Genomic DNA, 22132 nt, shown 5'->3' with positions numbered 1-22132 from the left:
TTGCAAACATCATGGTGGTTCTTTATTTAGATTATGTTTTCAATGAGATCGTGCCTTTAAATAAGAGTTTCACAGCCCATCATCTACCGTCCTTCATTTGTTCATTCATGCATTCACTTAGTTCAAATAATACAGAGGAGAGGATGGGGAGAAGTTACCGGGGTGGAGGCTGCAAGAGGAGAAAAAGGAAGACTGTAGCTTTACCACAGAAGAGATGACGGAAGTATCAGTCTTGGGCCGGGAGGAGAACCTTCCCTCAGGCCTGTAGAATGTGCTGACTGCAGGGAGGCTGGGCGCCAAAAGTCGAATACAGGCAGAGGGTTATATGCTCTCCTTTGTTAACAAAGCAATTTATAGTCCTTTTCCGTGTCCAAAGCATTCTAATATCCATTATCACATTTAATCCTCACAGGAAGGGTTAGTCATTTTCCCATTCTACAGATGAAAATGCTGAGGCCCAAGGGACAATGACTGGCCCAGTATCACACAACCAGTAAGAAGGCAAGAGAGGAAGGACTCCAACCCAGATCTTCCCCTCAGTCAGGAGCTTTGTGCACAATCCTACTGCGGTATACTTAAGTTACTCAAGTAAGACAGATCACAGAAGGTCAGGATTGGAAAGCAGTTTAAAGATCAAGTCTAGTCCTTTCATTTTACATGTGCCAGAAATAGGTACTAAGTGGGGCAAATCAGGACCTAACAGAAATGGAGTCACAACTCTGGTTTCCTGACAGCTCCCAGTCTTTCCACTCTGCCACCCTGCCTCAAAATTAAAAGAAATACAAATGTTCTGCACAAACTGGTGCATGCCAAAGGTCACTGGATGTCCAACAGCAAACACCTACTCCCCCTGAAACTCAGCAGCAGGAAAGGTGGTGGCAGCTGCCCCTCTCTATGCCCAGAAATCTTAAGGTTTTAGAGAAATGAACACAAGCACCTCCACAAAAACAGAACTGCTAAAAAATCCATTAGAACTGGCACACGTATGTGCACACACCTACCTAGTACGTCAGACTTATTAATAATTTTTCTTCAGACAAAAAAGCTCTTACGCACCTGCCTACTGTATTTAATCAGTGAGACATCCTTACCGAAGTATATTTATAGTTGAGTTATATGGTTACATGAACAATCACATTATACAGCTTGCTTTAAAAGTAATGAGATTTTCAAAAAACATCTAAACTGGGAATCCATCCACCCACCCACCCAGCCAAGGGCTGACAAAGTAGCAATTACTGTTCTAGACATTCATTCATTCATTCATGAGACCATCAAATAAATCTAACAGCCTTGCTGTCTGTAATGGACCTAACTCTCAAGGCGCTCAGTCTATCCATGGTAAAGTACTACAGCCAAATAAACTTAGCACTTTCATAAAAGATGCTTGTGTCCACAAACCTGTTAGAAAATCAAGTCAAATCCAATCAGACTGCATTATATAGAACCAGTTCAATTCTGAAGGATAATTTCCCCTCCAAAGGGTACATATCTTGGAGGGAGAGCTGTAGGGGGGAATTACAAGGAGATGCTCAATAAAACATTTCCTGAGTGACTAAATGAACTAAATGGATTTTCCTGGCCCTTAGTGATAATCCTGTGAGATTCCAGGAAGAAAGTAGCTCACTTATCTTCAAAGAGCGACAACACAACTCAATATGAATATTGTGATTCAGAACTTTGCCTCCTTCATTCTTGGCTTTGCCATTTAGAGAACTCCACCAGTGGACACTAAGGTAGCAGGGGGCGTGAGAGTCTGTGCAGGTCCCTGTAATATATGCATCAAGATTTCAAATGGTCCAAACTTAACTTTGTCGATTTAGGAACACATTAGGGGAAAGAAAAAAATCTTGTAAACAATTAACCCCTATAAAAGAAGGCAAAAAGAATTTTTAAGATTGGGAAGAGTGACTATAGGAGTGCTGATCCACCCCATATATTTCAGGGTAAAGCTCCTCTCCTTCACCCTTGGATCAGGAGGGACAAAACCCCAAACACTCTGAGGCTGAGGCAGGCAAAAGAGTGCTGAGGTAGGGGAGGGTGCCTGGTGGCTCAGTCCGTAGAGCATGGGACTACTGATCTCAAGGTTGTGAGTTCAAGCCCAACCTCGAGGTTGTGAGTTCAAGCCTTATGTTGGGCGTGTAGCCAACTTTAAAAGAGTGCTCGGGCTTCTCAGCCTAGGGATACCATACGACCAATAAGCAACCTTACCTCTGTAAACAATTCCAGAAAGGACCTCATTGAAGACACTATAAAAGACTGTGGTTTTGTTCTTTAAAAGTTCTACTTACTGAACTTTTATTCCCTTCCAACGAAACCACGGAAGATTTGTCCTTGAGTATTAACTTTAATAATATGACTTCTGACCACATAACACAGCATACATTTCTGACTGCAAGTAAAACACACCATTAGAACACAGTTTGTAGCACGTATCTGGAGAAATCACATTCCCCACCCCCGGCATAACCATTCCCTCTCCTGAAGCTTGTACACATGACAGCTCTCACAGAGTGAAGGTTCCTCTGGTGGCTGCCCCACCTGCCTCCTGTCCCACCCTACCCCTCAGCAGCTTGAAGGGATTCCTGGCATCATTTTGCTTTTTGCTGTTCCAGCTCTTGGGAATTCACTCCAGCTTCATGGCTCTGCTTCTAACATAACATCCCTGTCTAAAACACACACACACACACACACACACACCTTTCATTTTTATTTTTTGAACAGAGCAGGTCATCTGTGAGACCCCAGCTACCCTTTCAGTCAGTCAGGAATTCTGGTCCCTGAAGTTCCTCAAAAAATACTGCTCAAAAACCAGGGATTTTCCATGACTTCCTTATCATAGAAATAAGTGAGCTTATACTATGCTATTTTATCTGAAAACACTTAAATCCATTTCTGAAATTCAAATCCAATCAATACATCTGCATATTGTATGAGTGAACGTTTCAGTAAAAACTCCAGACATTTGTCTTCTTTTACATGACACCAACATATATATTGTTTAAAAAAATAGTTCCTCCTTAACTTTCAAACCTTAAAAGTCAAAGAATTTCCTTTCTCTGGATTCTGTAAGTCATAACTGCTATCATCCAGGCTCAGGAATAATTCTGTATAAAAGAATAAGCTTTTTAAAATCAATTCTCCTCTAGAACAAAAGGGCTCTGGGGCACTGGCTAGACCAGGAGGGAGAAAGCAATAAATGGGAGGGGTGGGGGGGGGGTGGGGAGGCGGGAAAACTATATATAGCCCTTCTAACACAAAATAGCTGGGGGAGGACTGGGGGTCTGTGCCAGAGAAGGGGGAGAGTCTCAACACGGTCATGGCTCGGTGTCTCATTCTTGGGTGGCTGGCAGATCCTCTGAGGGGTCTGAAAGAAAAACTACCCGGATAGCAGGAGAGAGGCCCCAGCCTCCTGGGAGAGACAAGGCAGCTACAATCAGGACACAGTGCGGGTGGACACACAGCAGTTCACCGTGTAAAAGCCAAGTGCTACCTAGGAGACTCAAGATAACAAGAAGCTTCTTGATTTGTAAACTTGCACTCATAAATACAAACCTGCAAAATAGAATTGAATTCAGTGCGTTTTTCCACAGCTCTTTTCAACAGTGATACACAATACTCTTCCTTTTGGAATCAGTGATGTTACACAGACATGTACTAAATAGCCATTTTCCAAAGCAACGTTATAGTTGAGAACAGGTATTCTGTATCAAGAGGCTAATACTGCTACCGTAGCGCACATACGTGTTAGGGTCTGACAAGGATCTTACTGAGGATGGCATCATAGTAGGGACTGAAGACCATCTTGTTATAGTTGACCAGGCGGACAAATTTAACAGCAACTTCCTCCAGCTCTTTCTGAACCGGACCCAATCCCCCAGGTACCGTAGGCAATGGCTTCTGATGACCTGAGGCAAGGTAGCTTTCTAAGAAGATCAGGATTCGGGAATCTGTGATAGAAAAGAAAGCAGTCAGTTGTTGTTCAGGATGACTTTACAAACTTCTGAGTAGGCTTCAGTGTTTATCACAAACATCCCTTTTTCAGGCAAGTCTTCCCTGCCCACCCTTAGTGCAAGTACCCACAGTACTTTGCCATTCTGAACATTTACCCCATTTATAACATTTCCTCTCCCTGCCTAGTTAGTTAGTTCCAAGAGGGTAGAAGCACGTTCATCTTGTTCACGATCCCCTCCCCCACCCTCGCCAGCACCCAGCACAGGGCCTGGCATGAGACCTGGCCCCCAGTAAAAGCTCAAAGCTCAAAATATATTTGGAAAGGAAGAATAAATGCGTCAATGAACAAAGGGAGACTAGAGTGTTGACAGGTTCTCCTCTCCAAGGAGCAAGATACACTGAGACCACTGTGAGCCATTACTGAAGATCCCATAAAAAATGGGGTGGGAGAGGACTAACGCAGGAATTACAAGTTCAAAAACAAAACAAGAAGAGCTCCTGGGTGGCTCAGTCAAACATCCGATGTCAGCTCACATCATGATCTCCAGGTTTGTGGGCTCAAGCCCCAAGTCGGGCTCTGTGCTGACAGCACAGAGCCTGCTTGGGATACTCTCTCCCTCTTTCTCTTCCTCTCCCCCCACCCTCTCTCCCTCTCTTTCTCAATAAATAAAAACTCTAAAAAAAATAATAATAATAATGCCTACAGTGGAAGGCCATGGAGTTGTGGGCATTTGCAAACTTGGACTACTCTGAGAAATAATTTAGGTTGATTTTTTTTTAGCCCATTCCTCTCTATGATGCTTTTGCACTGTCCTCATCAACCAAAAGAATATGCAAGCCACACTTCCTGCAGATTTTATTACAAAAGCAATAGGGGCATTTATGTTAAATGGGTTCTTTCAAACTGCATGCCTACTCCCTGCCCTGCAGCACCCTCTCAGGTGCAAATGACCTCTGGATCCCAATACACACTGACAGAGCAACTGCTGACCAGATGGGTCCCATCACCCCTCTTCCAAAGTTAGTTTGGTTTCCTAAGGTTCTCAGAACTGGAAGCCTCACCCAGACCTGGAGATCCTCATATCATTCCTACTCCAGGGCTGGCTTTTACCCCCAGGTCTGTAACTGCCTGTTAGTAAACAGCCAAGACGGCAGGGCACAGAGTAGCTTATTAGCCAGCGGTCTATTTACTGCACTTTCCTGCATCTCTACCAAGGTCAGTAACATTAATCCTGGTGATCCTTATACCTCTGCAAGAGGCTTCTCCCAAGTGACCCACACATGACATCATGCCCGATGCAGGACTGGGATGAAATCATTGAACTCTTAAAAAACCATCAATCCCTGTAACTTTTTCCATAAAATATTACTTAAGAATAAAAAAGAAGTCATGGTATTAGAAGCAGGCTCATGTCATTGGTTTAGCCTCTACTCCAACCTGAAATCTGGTAATCATGGATCATTCAGCTTTTGCCTGAAGCCTAATTGTCATTTACATGTTGAACATCTATCTAGTTTCATAAAGAAGCTAAAGAATGATTTCAAAATTAAAGATAAATGGGAATTTTAAAAATTCAATGAACATTTTTTTAAGATTTCATTTTTAAGTAATCTCTACAGCCAACATGGGGCTCAAACTTAACAACCCCAAGATCAAGAGTCACATGCTCTACCAACTAAGCCAGTCAGGTGCCCCAAAATTAGATGAACACTGTATTCCTCGATCAACCAGAATTTTCCACAGTGCTACTGCTGTGATGATGAAAAGTAACAGCTACCACATAGAGTAATATTTTTAATCACAGCTCCTCTCTAGTGAGTACTTCTGATGTGCTGCCCAATACAATGACAAGCATTTTATGGATCTCATGCCCTGCAGTCCTCCCAGCAACTGCATAGGGTTGTCAGTATTACCCCTTTGAGAGATGAGGAGTCTCAAGCATCCAGTCACCCGCTCAAGAACCAAAGCAGGTGCTTGTGAAGAAAACCCATGCCCCCTCCTTCACGCTCACCCCGCATCCTCAACACTCTGGCACCAGATGTGGGTGAGGGTGAGGGGTTCCCACACCAAGCAATTCTCTGCGACTCCAGCTGGGTGTCCTACAATTGTACTCAATTGCGACACCACCTGGAGGGAGTGTCACATCCCACAGGTCAAGGGTTCAGTCCCATGAGGCTGCCCCCCCCCCACTTCAGAAGCCAACCACAAGTAGTAGGTCCCCAGAACACCCACAAATTCTGTCTGATTTGGCTACAAACTGGAGGTTCCCATAACCTCCTCTGCCTTGGATTTTGATTATTTGCTAGAAAGGCTCACAGAACTCAGAGAAATACTTATGTTTACTAGCTTACTATAGAATAAAGGAGATGAAAACCAGAATAAGAGACACAGAGGGTGAGGTCTGGGAGAGTTCGGGGGGCAGGAGTTTCTGTGGAGTTGGAGTACATCACCCTCCCATTACTTGGCTAAGTTCCCTAACCCAGAAACTCCCCAAAACCTGAACTTTTGGGGTGTTTATGGAGGCTTCATCACATGGGCATTTCCAGTCCCTCTCCCCTCTCTTGGAAAATGAGGGAGTGGGGCTGAAAATTCTAAGCTTTTGATCATGGCTTGGTCTTTCTGGTGACCAGCCCCCATCCAGGAGCCCACCCAGACTTGCCTCACTAGAACAAAAGACACTCCTATCACCCAGGAAATTCCAAAGGATTTAAGAGCTCTGTGTCAGGATCCAGGTCAAAGACCAATATTAGAATAAAAGATACTCTAGTGCTCTTATCACTTAGGAAATTACAAGAGTTTCAGGGGCTCTGTGCCAGGAACGGGGGCAGAGACCAATCCATGCATTTTCTATTACCTCATAGTTCTGGAGCAGGGTTTTGAACAAAGCCTGTGATTCCAAAGTCAGAGCCCTCAGAACAATGACAGCTGCCTGGTCACTTGTCCAGACCTCTGGCTTGCCCTAATTGCACGGTGGTGATTAATCACTCGCCCCTCACTCATCAGCACTCATAACCTATCAGACCCTTCTAGATTTCTTCAGAGGGGTCTGTCTGCCAGCCCTCCAAAAGGACATCCCTGCTACCCGTCTTCGCCCAAACATACCAATGATCCTGCGGATGGGGTCGTCGGGACTGGCCACAGCCTGGATCTGGCCCTTGAGCACAGTCTCCTTTTCCGTGGTAAAGGGAGTGAGCCCACACAGGGCAAGGCAGCCGCTCACCTCCAGGCAGACTTTCTCCCCAATGGTAGTCAGGGCATCCTTCAGATGGAAGGAGCTTGAGCAGAGAAGGGAAAGGAGAAGGCAGAGAAGGGCCCATAAACAAAGTGCACATCTACCCAACTCAAGCCCAGGAAGAGCCCCAGCCCTGATAAGAGTCACAATCACCAATGCATGGACTGACATGTTCAAAGAGAAAATCTGTGACTCTCTCCCCTGCCACTAACCTTTCAGGCTGTGTACACATGACTCAGGGGACTTTCTCTCTCCCCCTCTCCCTCTCTTGGCTAGAAAGAACACTGGGAAGGGGAGGGCTCTATACCAGGCTATACCAGGGCTCACTACTCAAAACCCAAGTTCTTACTAGCATCTATGGTGAAATAAGCCTGGATTTGGCTTAAGAAGATCTTGAACACCACTGGAACAAAACACAAGAACCCAGAAATTAGGTAGTTGTGAGACAGGAGTGGGAGAGAAACTTTTCAATGGATACCCTTCTATCCCTTTTGATTTTTGAAACATGAGAGTGTATTAACTACTTTGAAACAATAAATAAAACTGAATTCCCAAAGTTAAGAAAACTAGCACTTTCATTTCCTGGGGCCCTTGGGCTCTCCTAGAGTATCTGTGGGGAGCCCTCCTGCTGGTAGGTTTTCTACAAGAAGGCAATTGCCCGTGTTCTGGGCCAATTAAATAGTGGGAGCAAATGTGCACGCCCTGGGACTCACTGCTGGAACCAGGTGTGTGTCAGCCCCCGAGTACCAGGGTAGATACAGCAGTGCGAGGCTGGACTGCTAAGAAGGTGCCAGACAGGGCCCCTTCATCGGTAGCTTTAAGCAGTAGACAAAGCAGATCTGCTGTGGGAGAACTCACTGACAGCCAAGGGCTACCCCTGTGCAAGGGCATCTGCTCAGCAAACCCCTCCTGGCCTAAGTCAAGGCTACTGAATCCCTGGTCACAACATGTGCACACACCCCTCACCATACCGAACACACGCATGCCTGGTGCAAACTCAGCAGGAAAATTCCTCCGTTATGTAAGGATGAGAATGTCTGGGGGACATTCCCCTTGAAGAATCTTCTGAACTGGACCTTGTCAGATAGTGTTTATTTACAACCATCATTCTATATGCTGTGAACCACATAAATCACCTGATCGGACTTCACCGCAGGAGCAGTTACAGCAGCTGCCCTCGCACAGGTGTGGGTTTGTGCTGGGTGAGGAAACAATCCATTTACACGCAGCACAAAATGGCCACGAAGAACATGCCAAGGGAAAAATTCTGTACTCACAGCCCGATGACTGTGGGAAAACACCTCCTGCTTCTTATAGGACCTTTCCCTAGGGCTGTGTTGCCCAAACTGTTAGCAGGTTGTGAAAGCAATTCAGTGGGTAGCAACCAGTATTTTTTTTTTTTTTAATGTCTTAAGACTTTGTACTAAGCACAGTTAGGATAAGTTTCACTTTGTGAAGTTTTTATTTCAGTTACATGTGCCTAAAGAGTGCACTAGGTCACAACGGAAAATGAATTTCTTACCGTGTGTTCTGGTCCTAAACATCTGAAAGCCACTCTCATGGAGACCTGTGAACCCTACAGTGAACTCTAACGTTCTTTGTAGGAACCTGAATGAATTCTGCTGTGGTGAAAAACCAGAGTGTAAAGTTTCTTGTCACTTCTGAGGCAGTGGCCCCGGATTCTGCCCCACACCAGCCAGGAGATCCTCCTCCCGTCTGCTCTCTGTCACCCACCGCCCCCAACCTGGCTCGCAGGGTCTGCCCCACGGCTTGCAGCCACTTACGGCAGGTGTGCATCTGTCAGCAGAATCTTCACAATCGTCTTGAGTTTCTCAGCAAAGTCAGCCTGGCTGGAAATTCCTGGGGCTGCCATGCTGAACGTCACCAGCAACACGGCTCCCAGGATGGTCAGTTGCTCTAGCTGGAGCTGGAGTTCTTGGAAGCGAGCCTGGTCCATCAAAACTGTCTGTAGTGAATAAAAAAAAAAATCGTCCCTGAGCTGGAGGCTCAGGCTGGCCAGCAGAGGGCAGTGGGGCCACAGCCCCCACACAGGCCTCCACAGATTCCCTCAGGATTTTCTAGTCCTTACAGAGCCTTAATGGAGGGCTGTGTGAACAATCCTTCCTCCTCAGAGCCCCTTTGTCCTTAGAAAGGCTGGAGTAAAGCATGCTCATTAAGAACATGAGGCCGAATGACATTTAAATAGCATAATCTCATGCAAATTTCTTCTTCTACTCTCTGAGCCCTATGCAAAACGGGAATTCCTGGGGCACCTGGGTGGCTCTCAAGTGGGTTGAGCAACTTTTTTTTTTAAATGTTTATTTTTGAGAGAGACAGAGACAGAGACAGAGCATGAGTGAGGGAGGGGCAGAGAGAGAGGGAGACACAGAATCCAAAGCAGGCTCCAGGCTCTGAGCTGTCAGTGCAGAGCCTGACCTGGGGCTCAAAGTCACGAACCACGAGATCATGACCTGAGCTGAGATCGGACAGTTAACCAACTGAGCCACCCAGGCGCCCTGAGAAACTCTTAATTTCAGCTCAGGTCATGATCTCACGGCTCCTGGGGTTGAGCCCTGGGTTGGGCTCTGTGCTGACAGCATGGAGCCTACCTGGGATCCTCTGTCCCCCTCTCTCTGCCTCTACCTCACTTGCATATTCTCTCTCTCTCTCTCTCTCTCTCTCTCACACACACACACACAAAGTAAATAAACATTAAAAAGAACAACAACAACAAAAGGGGGATTCCTGCTTCACAGGGCTGTTTCAAAGACGGAAGATGACCATGGATATAAAGGGGATTGGCAGAGCCAACCCCGGATAACTAGGACTTATATCCTTCAACAGGAAAGAGTAATGAGGCAATGAGCTAGAATGACCAACTCATCCCAGTTCGTCTGGGGATGTCCTGGCTTTAAAGCTGGAACTCCCAAGTCCTGTGAACACTTCCTGCCCCCAAGTCCTGGATAAACCAGGCAGCCAGTCACCCTAGCCAGAGCACTGGAGAGGAGGAGGGTAGAAGTTGCTTGAAGGGAGAGCCTGCATTATTCACCTTGGTTCCCCCTCAGTATCCAGCACAAAGGAGGCCTTCAAGAATCAGTAAGTGAATAAAGGAAATGAAAAATAAATGTAAGTAGAAAAAAGGCGGAATGACTGATAACCTAAAGCCACCCAGAAAGCAGTCAGTGAGTGAATTTCCATGACTGCACCCCCCATGTTAGATACCTCTGGGTCCTGCCAGGCCAATGTCCCCTGTGTGGGATGAGGGGAAGAGCATTGGAAAGGCTGATTTTTTTTTTTTTTTTTTTTTTTTTGAGTAGGCTCCATGCCCAACATGGGGCTTGAACTCATGACCCTGAGATTGAGAGTCAGAGGCTCTACTGACTGGGCCAGCCAGGGACCCTGAGATAGGGCATCTGATCTGGATTTTTACAGGTTAACCAAATAAATGTTAAGAACCATCTTGCTATAAGAGACTGACACACCAAATCAAGACATTAACAATTTAGGGTCTTAACCTAGAATTCTTCTCAAGAAATAAAAACAATCTTTGAAGATTCAAGATCCCCTATTGTTAAACAGAGATGCTTCAACAGACTGAGCCTCTGTCTTGATTTCACTGTTACACAGCAGCATCCCTGCTTTGCGCCAGAATTTGGGTGTAGGATACAAAAGATTTCCAAGGATCGATTCTGAGGGCAGACATCTGTGTCCAATGAAAACACCATCTTCCTCACAGCTGTTTTTTAAACGAAATGTCGGGCTGTGCACTGTCCCCCAGGAGAGAATGTGCCACTATTCGGAAAGGAGCCTCCCTCTATCCCTTCAACTCAACACCCTCTGTATAGCCTCCTTTGGCACAAAACAGGGAACTCAGAGGCAAGAGGTGATACCCTGAGCTTACATCGTCTTGAAAGGAAGAATAAGGAACTTAGATGAGAACGATTTAGAGAAGTAGCATGTTCTGAGGCTGGAGCTAAAAGGCCTGAGTGCCCTCAAAAACCAGAAGGCAGTCTACACACCAAACCAGCAGTCTACAGACAAAGTGGGGGAGATCCCTTGCTCGTCATCTTCCTAAAGGACTACTGCAGTTACACGTACTTACTGTGAAAAACAGAAAAGGAAAAAAATCTTGCTCCACGTGGAATGAGAAGTATTTTTTAGATAAAACTGAAAAGCAGCATCACTGTTACCGTTTGAATCAAACTGGAAGCCCCTTACACTGCTACACAGGGCGGGAGGGGGGGTGGCGGGAAACAGTCTGGCAGTTCCTCCAGGTGTTAAACTCAGAGTCACCATGTGATCCAGCAATTCTCATCCTCCGTATTTCGGTATTTACCCAAGAGAACTGAAACACATGCCCCTACAAAACCTGTACACAAATGTTCAGAGCAGCACAATTCACAATAGCCAAAAAGTAGAAACAACCCAAATGTCTATCAACTGATGAGTGAATCAACAAAATGTGGTACAGCCATATACCGGAAGATCATCCAGCCTCAAAAAGAAAATGCTGACACACAGCAGCACAACACGGATGAACCTCGAAGACACTATGCTGAGTGAAATAAGCCAGACACAAAGGCACAAGGTACCGTAGGATTCCATTCATATCCAGAGACGCAAAGTAGAATGGTGATTGTCAGGGGCCCGAGGGAGGGAGGGATGAGGTATGTTTAAAGGCGTTAAGTATTTAAAGAGTTTCAGTTTGGGAAGATGGAAAAGTTGTGGAGAAGGATGGTGGTGATGGCGGCACAACCATGTGAACGTATGAATGACACTGAACCGTGCACTTAAAGATGGTAAATTTTGGGGCGCCTGGCTGCCCCAGTCGGTGGAGCCTGCGGCTCTTGATCTTGGGGTTGTGAGTTCGAGCCCCACGTGGGCTGTAGAGCTAATTAAAAAAAAAATGATGGTAAATTTTGTGTTGTGTATATTTTACAGTAAAAAAATATAACTTTAAAGAAATAAAGTACTGATACACGCTACAACATACACGAACATTTTGCTTAAAGAAGCCAGACACAAAAGGCCAATATTGTAGGATTCCATTTATATATACAAAATGTCCAGAACAGGCAATTTCATAGAGTCAGAGAGTAGATTAGTGGTTGCCAGGGGGTAGGGGAGTGGGGAAAGGGTAGTGACTGCTGATGGGCACAGGGTTCCTTTTTGGGGTGATGAATAGTTTTGAAACTAAATCATTGGTAATGGTCGTATAGCTGTAAATATACTAATAACTGCTGAATTGTTCGATGTAAAAGGGGCAATTTTCTGGGAAGAGGATTATAACAAAACTATACTTTTTTTAAAGTTCAGCAGCACAGAAAGAAAGAAGCAGTTAGACTGCTCTGGAGCACCTACTTCAGGGAAAGGTCTCTGGAGGTGGTCCCATTTCAGAAGCTTCAGGTATGCATAATTCTGGACAGCCACAGGATTTGGCATGGAACCGTCTCCAGAGTCAGCGGCCCCTCCCTCAGCTGGCAGGGCATTTTTATACTTCTGATTCATAAGGTCATCTGCAGCCTCTTCCAGCCACTGGGTGACAAAGTCCAGGGAATCTGAAAAACAAGGCTACGAACATTACTATGACACTCAGGAGGAATTCTTCTCGGAATGACTTTAAGGAAGATCATCCTGAAGGTGTGGTGTATATAGAGTACGGACATAGAGTACGGACTTTGGAATCAAATAAAACTTGGTTCAAATCACAGCACTGCCGGTTACTAGCTGAGGTTTATCAGATTCCTACTACAAAGAAATGTACGATACCACCCCATAGGCAGTTGTGAGGATTAAACAAGACAGTAAACACAGAGCATGTAGCCAGACCTTGCCACCTGCAGATGTTCAACAAACCACTCCCTTCTCTCCCACCCCGACCGCTGCAGGAGCGGAGGCTGGAAGCTCTGATGACTCCAGCTCAGGGAGATGCAAAACTTCTCGCCCAGAGACAGATGGGAGGAGGCACTGGGGATAGCTTCCCAGTGTAAAGTCTCCTCCACGCTGAAGAGGAGGCCTTTTCCTTGTCTAGATCTTAGTCTCCTGTCAATCTGGTTTGCTTCCAGCCTCGTGGGAGGGGACGTGTACTACGCAGCGTCTGGAGTTCTGTCGGGGAACCTGGAGTGTCTTTCATCTGCTCTCATAGGCTTCCTCCTTTTCTAAGCTGAGTAACACAGCGAGGATTCTGAGGGACACAAGAGAAAGATGAGGTTTTTCTCCACCATATGGGAGAAAGTCTGACAGGTCCTAGAACGTGCTACAGCTCTGCCAGTGGAGGCCACCTTCGAACTAAGGGGGTGGCCCAGGGTATGACGGGGGTCCACTCTTCGCTGCTGCAGGATGCACCTCCGGCTCTGTCATAACAGCGGTGGCACGGATCTCTGTGGCCAGCCATACCATCCCGATAGCCTTCTGCAGATGGCAGGCTCTTAGCCCACAAGCTTGCACATGTGAGGAGGAAGCAGTAGACTGACCGGCTCAGGGATCACAGCAGTGGGTCCTTCACTGGGCCCTGGCTGCTGGCACCGGGCTCTCACACTGAGGCTCTTCAGCCTGCACCCCTGATGCCTCCTGAGGGGCAGTACTACACTGGCTGAGAAAGTGAACCATGTGGTCAATCAATTCTGGTCAAAAAGTTCTCAAAATTGATTTCCACATCTGCAAAATGGTGTTAAAAAAGTGCTGCCCTCCTAGTCTTACTGGTGAGGGTTATACATGATAATGCACACGCACCCTCGGCACATGCCTAGTAGGTAGTAAACATCAGCCAATCTTCTTCTGGTACTGCTTCTTCTACTCTGCTCTTCCCTGATCCCTCCTGAACCATCTCGGCCTTCTCTGCCGGCAGCTGGATGAACACCTGCTCTGGACACTGCATTATCTATTCTGGTCAGGCAACACAATCTATCCAGAGACCACCATTTTCATCTTGGGACCACCAAAGTTATAGGCTAAATAGAACTCATAATAAATTGGATTCTGGGGCGCCTGGGTGGCTCAGTTGGTTAAGCATCTGACTCTTGATTTCGGCTCAGGTCATGATCTCACAGCTTGTTGAGATTGAGCCCCACTTCAAGTTCTGTGCTAACAGTGGAGAGCCTGTTTGGGATTGTCTCTCCTCCTCTCTCTCTGCCCCTCCCCCTGCTCTCTCTCAAAATAAACTTAATACATGAATAAATAGGATCCAAAGATTGCAATTTAATCGTAACATCAGATGCCAGTGCAGAGACCAAAAAGAGCACCCTTGAAAGGCAACACAGTTTTGGGTTCTCTAGTGCTCTGTATTCCTGTAGTCATCTGAGAGGCTTATAAAAATGAGACTTTTTGTGGGTATAAAACCAGAAAGATTTTCTGCATATAGAACAGAGGCAAAGTAAAGTTTCTTCATGTACCTTAGAGGAGAAAGTGAATTAAATAATCACAAGAAGTGTGTCATGTTTTAAAAATCACGGCCAAGCATACAATTTACCTCAAACTGGTGTTTTCATTAAAAACCCATTTTGGGGAGCCTGGGTGGCTCAGTCGGTTAAGCATCCGACTTCGGCTCAGGTCATGATCTCATAGTTCCTGAGTTCAAGCCCCGCGCAGGGTTCTATGCTGACATATCAGAGCCTGGAGCCTGCTTTGGATTCTGTGTCTCCCTCTCTCTCTCTCTCTGTCCCTCCCCCTGTTCACACTCTGTCTCTCAAAAATGAATAAACATTTAAAAAAGAAAAAGATTTAAAAAGAAACATTTAATTTAGGACTTCATGCTTTTAAATTTCTATTCTTATATCCTACTTTTACTTCTCTTGCTTGTCAATAAAGTTTTCTTTTCAGGTCCAAAGTCTTGTGCTTTTAAGCCTTCAAATTAGAATACTAAATTTTAGTTTTGTCTTGAAAACAGTACCATTGTACAAAAAGCTACAGAACTGGAATGGGAAAAACACACAATGAAAGGGCACACAAAGCATTAGACGTACTTGGCTGCTTCTCCAAAAGCTGCTGAAACTTCTTCCTTTCGTATTCAACTGACTGCTGCATGAGATGTGGCCTAATGCTAGTGACAGCAAAGTTCGCCATGTCCACTTTCATTAGGTCCAACACGGAAAAAATTGCCCTGAGAGAAAAGGAAGAAAAGGATTTAGAACAAGGCACTTGTAAAGCAAGCACTGTTTTAGAGGAAAGAGGGGAGCTGATCTGAGAGAGGCTTCTCATTTCAGAAAGGGCAGCAAGTTCGAAAAATCTTGAGAGTGTAGATTAAGAAAACATAAAAATCTAAATAATGGATTGAAAAGACTGCAGATTTTTAAGCCGACTCTGTCCCCCCTCCCCCCCACACACACACCCTGCCCCCAAGCAAACACAGCTCCCCCACTGCCTGGGGACCCGTTCTTTGGCCTTGGGTTGGCCCTCCCAGCAACCACAGATGAAGGACAGCCAGGACCCAAGGCCAAGGGCAGAGAGCTGACCACTTGGGTCTCTACTCTCTCACACACGTTAATTCACTTTCCCAGGAAGAAAGAACAAGAACTCTCTCCTTTCTCCTCTCCTTTCGCCCCAGGCTCTTAGTTTCAGGGCATGTTTTCTATTCTAGTTTTGGTGGCAGAACTGCATGTTCACACTCTGAATGTACCCAGTGGGCAGACCTGACTCGATGCTAAGGATGCCTTCAATCCCGCAGGTCACACACCATAGCTATTTCTCCAGAGGCGGGAAACTGCTGAGTGACCTACTTGCAGAAGGTGGTTGAGAACCCAAGGTACAGGTTTGGCTGAGGCCCTACACACAAGGGGGAACAGGGTCAAAATGTCCTGAGTCCCCTGACACCCTCTGGGACTGACTGAACTGTATGACACAATTACCTTCTGTGTGGGAGTTTATTATGTGTGGAAAGGACACACAGTCTGAGGAACAATTCAGGGTCCCTTCCCTGCCATCCTGTCTACCTCCCAAACACATGGGACAGCCCACTTCTTGGGGGACATTCTGCCTCTCCTCTGAGTACTCCTAGAGGTTCCCCAAAACCACCCGCTGCAGATGAGAGACTGCTGGAAACTGCCACCTGGCGGCCACCAACTGGAGTAACCCATGAACATGTTTGTGCTCACAAAGTGTTTTTAAAAACCTCCATTTCCAGCCTCTCCTGAAAAAAATCTAAGGATCTGACAACATGGACCCACATTTCTTCACGGCCACAATCAACTGCTTCCTTTTAACAGTGTAGGTACTCCCACTTTGCCAGGCTCCCCGCTCCATTCTCTTCCCAGTAGGAATTTATGTTTAGGTTGAGTTTGCTGCAAGCTATCTTCCCCAGAGGTCTCACCTCCTAGGAAACTCCTCCCTTAACTTGGCCAAATTAGAAGCTCTTACTATTTCTAAAGTCTAGCACCATACCCAGCACATAAGAGATGCTCAATATGAGCTTGTTGAATGAGTGAACAAATCAATTTTTAGGTCTTTTTTTTTTTAAGATTTTATTTTTAAGTAATCTCTACACCCAATGTGGGGCTCAAACTCAGGACCCCGAGATTAAGAGTCACATGCTCTACCCACTGAGCAAGCCAGGCACCCCTTCTTAGGAGGTCTTTTCAATGCTTTCTGAACCCTGAGGTAACTTCATGATGCATAGCATTTTTATATGTGCCAAATATTGATATGATATAAAAGAAGCTGAAAATGAAAGGAACTTTTGGAAAGCAACTTGCTAACATGCAATGAGAGTCTTAAAACTGTTCTTATCCTCTGATACAGTAATCCCACTTCAAGAACTTATAGTTAGGAAATAACCTAAAATACAGAAAAAAGTTTTGTACACAAGGATGTTCACGGCAGGATTAAACAGTAAATAATTAGAGGTAATCTAATTGTCCATCTTAACATAGTAATAGTTAACTATATCTATGCAAATGAAGATTTTGCAGCCATTGAAAATGCTTATAGAGAGTTTTAAAAAATCATATAAGTTGGGGGTGCCTGGGTGGCTCAGTCAGTTAAGCGTCCAACTCTTGGTTTTGGCTCAGGTCATGATCTCACAGTTCACGGAATGGAGCCCCGTACTGGGCTCCATGTTGACAGCGTGGAGTCTGCTTGAAATTCTCTCTCTCCCTGCCTCTCCCCTGCTCAAGCTCTCTCTCGAAATAAAATTAAAAAAAATTTTTTTTTAATTATCAATATGATTAGCAGTGATTTTGCCTTTGGGTGGTAAAACCGTGGGTGATTTTTTTTCCCTTCTTTCTACTTTTCTGTATTTAAAAAAAAAATGTTTGCTTTTTAAAAATTCTTGAGTATGAAGTCTAAATCTGAAAACGGGCTCTGTATATTAAGTGCACTGAAGGTGATTAACACAATCCCCATACCTGAAAAGGGGCACTATTTCCTTAATGTCCTTTAGTTTCTTAACTTCTTCATCTCTAGCAGGTGCACACACTGTCCCCATCATGCCAATAATGAATTCTGCCAGCTTGGAAATGTCTAAGGCCCCATTCTCTGCTTCTTGCTTGATCAGATCCAGATCTAAGACTTCCATTATCTGGTTTCTCAGTCTACTGTGACCAGGCAGCAAGAAAGATAAGAGAGTCTACAAGAGAGCACAGCCAAGTTTAATCAAAGTTTCTTAGTCAGACATCATTTTTCATTATACACAAAGGAATTTACAATTACCCAAATAAGGCTTTATCAATAGTTACTGTAATACCATAATACAATTGCAACTATAAAACATTTTAACCTTTTAACAAATCTATAGAAAAACATGTTTTCAAATCATTTATTTATTTTAATGTTTATTCATTTTTGAGAGAGAGCACAAGGAGGGGAGCAGCAGAGAGAGAGGGAGACACAGAATCTGAAGCAGGCTCCAGGCTTTGAGCTGTCAGTGCAGAGGCGGACGTGGGGTTTGAACCCATAAACCATGAGATGACCTGAACCATAACACTTAATCGACTGAGCCACCCAGGTGCCCCTCATTTATTTAAGTAACTAAGTAAGTTAATTAAGTAAGCTCTAAGCCCAACACGGGGCTCAAACTCACAACTCTGAGAACAAGAGTTACATGTTCTACTGACTGAGCCAGCCAGGCACCCGTTTGCAAATCATTTAGACGAGCTATTTAAGCTTCTGTTTAAGGTCTAGGTAGCAATCAACAGGATAAAAGATGAACAAGCTGTTAAAAGTGAGAAAAAAACACAGTAATTAATGTGAGCCTCTGAACCAAATACAGATGCCAGTTTCCATGGATACATTTTTCTCTTTCAACTACTGCTAAAGGTATTTGCAGAAAGAGTCTCAATTTCCATTTAATACCTTCTCTATCCCACAGACTGAGTCACTCTTTGGCCATTATAAATTAAACGTATCTAAGCCGATTAAAATTTTTATTAATCACCTGTACTTGGTCAAATAACGTTTGTTTTCTTTAAATAATTGTTTTAAAAAATATAAACCTTCATTTACAAAAGTAAAGCCTTTGGGTTATCACAGCTTGTTTGAAATTTTTAAAAAGGCATTAAGCCAAAAAAAGTCTTAATCCACAATTCAGCAGGTATGTTAACCTCTCAATCCTTCAATTTCTTTAAAGTCTTCTGGCACAGTAACACAGACAGGCTGAATACTCCTAATACACCAGAAAAGCACTACAATTTGCCCTCCATCTCACCTCTTTGATTTCTCCGACAAGTTTGATGGCATGGTCATATGTTGGGGGGTCTTCACTTAGCTGGACACTCAAGCAGTCCCAAAAAGCTTTATGTACAATATCCTTTACTCTCTTCTCCAAGCTGGAAGCAAATGAAAAAAGGAAGAAAAAAAAATCAAAATATTTGAGGCTCAAATCACTTTCGAAAGCACAAATTCTATGGGTTTAGGGTGAGAAATTTTAAAAATAATTTAGATGAAGGAAAGATTTCCCAGATATACTTATACCAGTCACATATGCTATTTTTAGTTTAGTGATTTATTTCAGTAAGTACCTCACTGGACAGAATAACTTTCAGCTAATTTCACAGATGACTTTAGACCAATTAATAGCATATAAGGGGTCATATGATAAAAGCATACTGGAAAGTTCAGAGCTGTTTTCTTAATTTTCCCTGTTACCAGAAAGTTTCTTAAGATATTTATGATTAAGTAGTTTAAGATAACAACTCAGCATGTATATAGGCTGAAGGACTTTATTTCTAGAAAATACCCTATTCCTATATGATATATGAGACAATTATTGAATTAGGTACCAAACTAACAACTAACATATAACATCCCATTAAAACTGGTCTCTAAGAGCACCTAGCTGGCTCAGTTGGTAGAGCATGATCTCAGGGTTGGAAGTTCGAGCCCCATGTTGGATATAGAGATTACTTAAAAATAAAATCTTAAAAAAAAAAAATCTTTATATTGTAAGAGCAAAACAGGTAATTCTTCATTCTTAATGTGAAAAAGTACTCTCTTTGCAGAACATATAAGAAATGCTTGTAAAGTTATATTTAGAAGACTCACGTGGGCGACAGTATAGCTTGGCAACCCAGCAGTCAGTCATTCCTCCTCCCTCCTTGGTTAACAGAATCCCAATCTTTATCATGACACTTTTTTTAAAATTAATTTACTTATTTAGAGAGAGAGAGAAAACACGTGTACACACACACGCATGAGCAGGGGAGGGGCAAAGAGAGAGGGAGAGAGAGAGAGACAATCCCAAGCGGACTCCCCACTGTCAGTGCAGAGCCCAACCCAGAGCTTGATCTCATGACCAACAGATCATGACCTGAGCAAAATCAAGACCAATAGATCATGACGTGAGCCAAAAAATCAAGAGTTGGATGCTCAACCAACTTAGCCACCTAGGTGCCCCATATGATGGCACTTTTATAATTATAATGAGCAATGATTTTTATTATGACAATACATTTTAAAAGACACATTTTACAATCAATAGAGTTTAAGATTTGATAGGATATGTACCAGGTGCTAGGGATATAGAGAATAACGCATAATCCTTTATCTTTGTAGAGTTTATAATCTGGTGAAGAACACTAGTAAACCAACACTAGGAAACCAACAACTATAGTATGATGTGATAGTTACAAGAAATGAATGAAACAATACAATGAAAACACAAGATAGGACACTAGGCCCTATGCAGTAGGGAGAAGCTAACATGAAAGATTTCCACAGGAGATTTCCTAGACCTTTTATTTAGGAGCAGTAGTCCTGAGATCAACTTTCAAACACTAGTAATTCTGAGTATAGACATTTTATTTTTTTAGCAACTACATACAAAAGGAAAAATACATTTGAATATACTGACATCAAGTGGAGAAGACCTTTCCAGAACTGGGAAATGGCAGAGTTCCACTAAACAAGGTAACTCAGTAACCGCCTTACCTGTCTTCTGGTAATTCAACTGGTTTAATCCGAAAGTCTCCATTTACTACAATTTCATGGGCTAGAGCCATGTTAGCAACTCCTTTCGCTGTATCTAGAAGTTCTTCTACTGTCACAAATCGAGGAGGACTAGCTGTAACAAAACCCAGTGTAAGAGATTCGCTTCTCTAGATTAAAATTTCTATTAAAGTAAGGAGAAGGCAGTGGTTCTGGTACCAGCTAATAACTTCAGCTATGTCTCTATTTATGAAAACATTCTGGCAATTTCAAACAACAGAATTTTACCTATTTCATTTTTCTTTTAACCTGGAGTCCCAAAAGCAGAGACCATTTCCAATTCTCAAAATATCTGGACTTTTTACTTAAGACTGGTCAGTGGAAATGATTAAATTAAATGGAGACAAACTTTTAAAGTCACAGACTATCAAATTTCCCAATACACTGAGGGTTGTTTTCTGATCCCTTTGCTTTCTGTCTACCCTAAATTTTATTTAAAAAAAAATTTCTTTTAATGTTTTTATTTATTTTTGAGACAGAGAGAGGCAGAGCATGAGCAGGGGAGGGGCAGAGAGAGAGGGAGACACAGAATCCGAAGCAGGCTCCAGGCTCTGCGATGTCAGCACAGAGCCCAGCGCGGGGCTCGAACTCACGGACTGTGAGATCATGACCTGAGCCGAAGCCGGACGCTTAACCGACTGAGCCACCCAGGCGCCCCTATCTACTCTAAATTTTAAAAAGGAGACACCGGATTTAGGATTTCCTCATTTGCTCCCATCAGCAGTTTATATTTTGCTCCACCACTAATACTGTGCCAGGAATGAACCTTGTCAAATTAAAATTTCATCAAGTAGTCTAGGGTACCAGTGCTATTCAGAGAATGCTAAAACCACTACCCTGTATAGGATACTAAGAATGTTTTATAACCGTAATTTGAAAAGCACTGACCTGGAAGAGGACTATATTAATTTTCTGTGATGGTGATAAGATCTGGGCTTAAAATGAGATAAATAATTTCCTAGTTTGCACAGGGTTTAACAATTATGAAGATCTTAGGTTAGTAAAAAATTATTTTCCTTCCTCTTTACTTTTTTCTTTTGTTCACAAACAACAACAACAACAACAACAACAACAAAAGGAACCAAATCTAAGAGCTGGTCATATCCTGTTTGGTAAAAATCTTTATCCAGTCACATAAGGGGAAGTTGGGAACACTCAACAAAAATCCTTCTCTGTATTTCCACAGAATATTAATAAAAATACTAAATAAATAAATAAATAAATAAATAAATAAAATTTGCTCCATGGATACTGGCAAAATATAATGAATATATAAAAATCAGAGCCCAGATTGACAACCTCATAATGCTGAGAATTTCTATTTCTGCCAAATTGATCTACTGATAAAACGCAATCCCAGTTAAAATCCCAGCAGGCTTTTTGTTGAAAATGCCAAACTGAGGGGCGTCTGGGTAGCTCAGTTGCTTAAGCATCAGACTCTTGGTTTCAGTTCAGGTCATCTCACAGTTCATGAGTTCAAGCCCCACATCAGGCTCTGTGCTAACAGTGTGGAGCCTGCTTGGGATTCTCTC

At 43.6% G+C, this 22132-nt stretch overlaps 1 protein-coding gene across 5 annotated transcripts in view; it reads right to left on the bottom strand.

Moving 5' to 3' along the window:
* TCP11L1 (t-complex 11 like 1) overlaps window positions 1–22132 on the bottom strand; it is a 34310-nt gene continuing 12178 nt past the window's right edge. For 4 of the 5 annotated variants that reach the window (XM_045484895.1, XM_045484896.1, XM_045484898.1 and 1 more), the window contains exons 3-10: window positions 20544–20676; window positions 18823–18943; window positions 17525–17745; window positions 15149–15285; window positions 12549–12745; window positions 8972–9153; window positions 7058–7230; window positions 1–3950 (exon numbers count right to left, since the gene is read on the bottom strand). In XM_045484895.1, the coding sequence (XP_045340851.1) occupies window positions 3748–3950; window positions 7058–7230; window positions 8972–9153; window positions 12549–12745; window positions 15149–15285; window positions 17525–17745; window positions 18823–18943; window positions 20544–20676 (1367 nt within the window). In that variant the 3' untranslated portion in view covers window positions 1–3747. The remainder of the gene's footprint in view (window positions 3951–7057; window positions 7231–8971; window positions 9154–12548; window positions 12746–15148; window positions 15286–17524; window positions 17746–18822; window positions 18944–20543; window positions 20677–22132) is intronic. The other variant, XM_045484899.1, reaches the window with a different exon arrangement.

The sequence above is a fragment of the Leopardus geoffroyi genome, chromosome D1 (assembly GCF_018350155.1).
Source record: "Leopardus geoffroyi isolate Oge1 chromosome D1, O.geoffroyi_Oge1_pat1.0, whole genome shotgun sequence".
Classification (NCBI taxonomy): Eukaryota; Metazoa; Chordata; class Mammalia; order Carnivora; family Felidae; genus Leopardus; species Leopardus geoffroyi.
The sequence above is the reverse complement of the archived record's forward strand: the minus strand, read 5'-3'. Positions and strand labels throughout refer to the sequence as shown.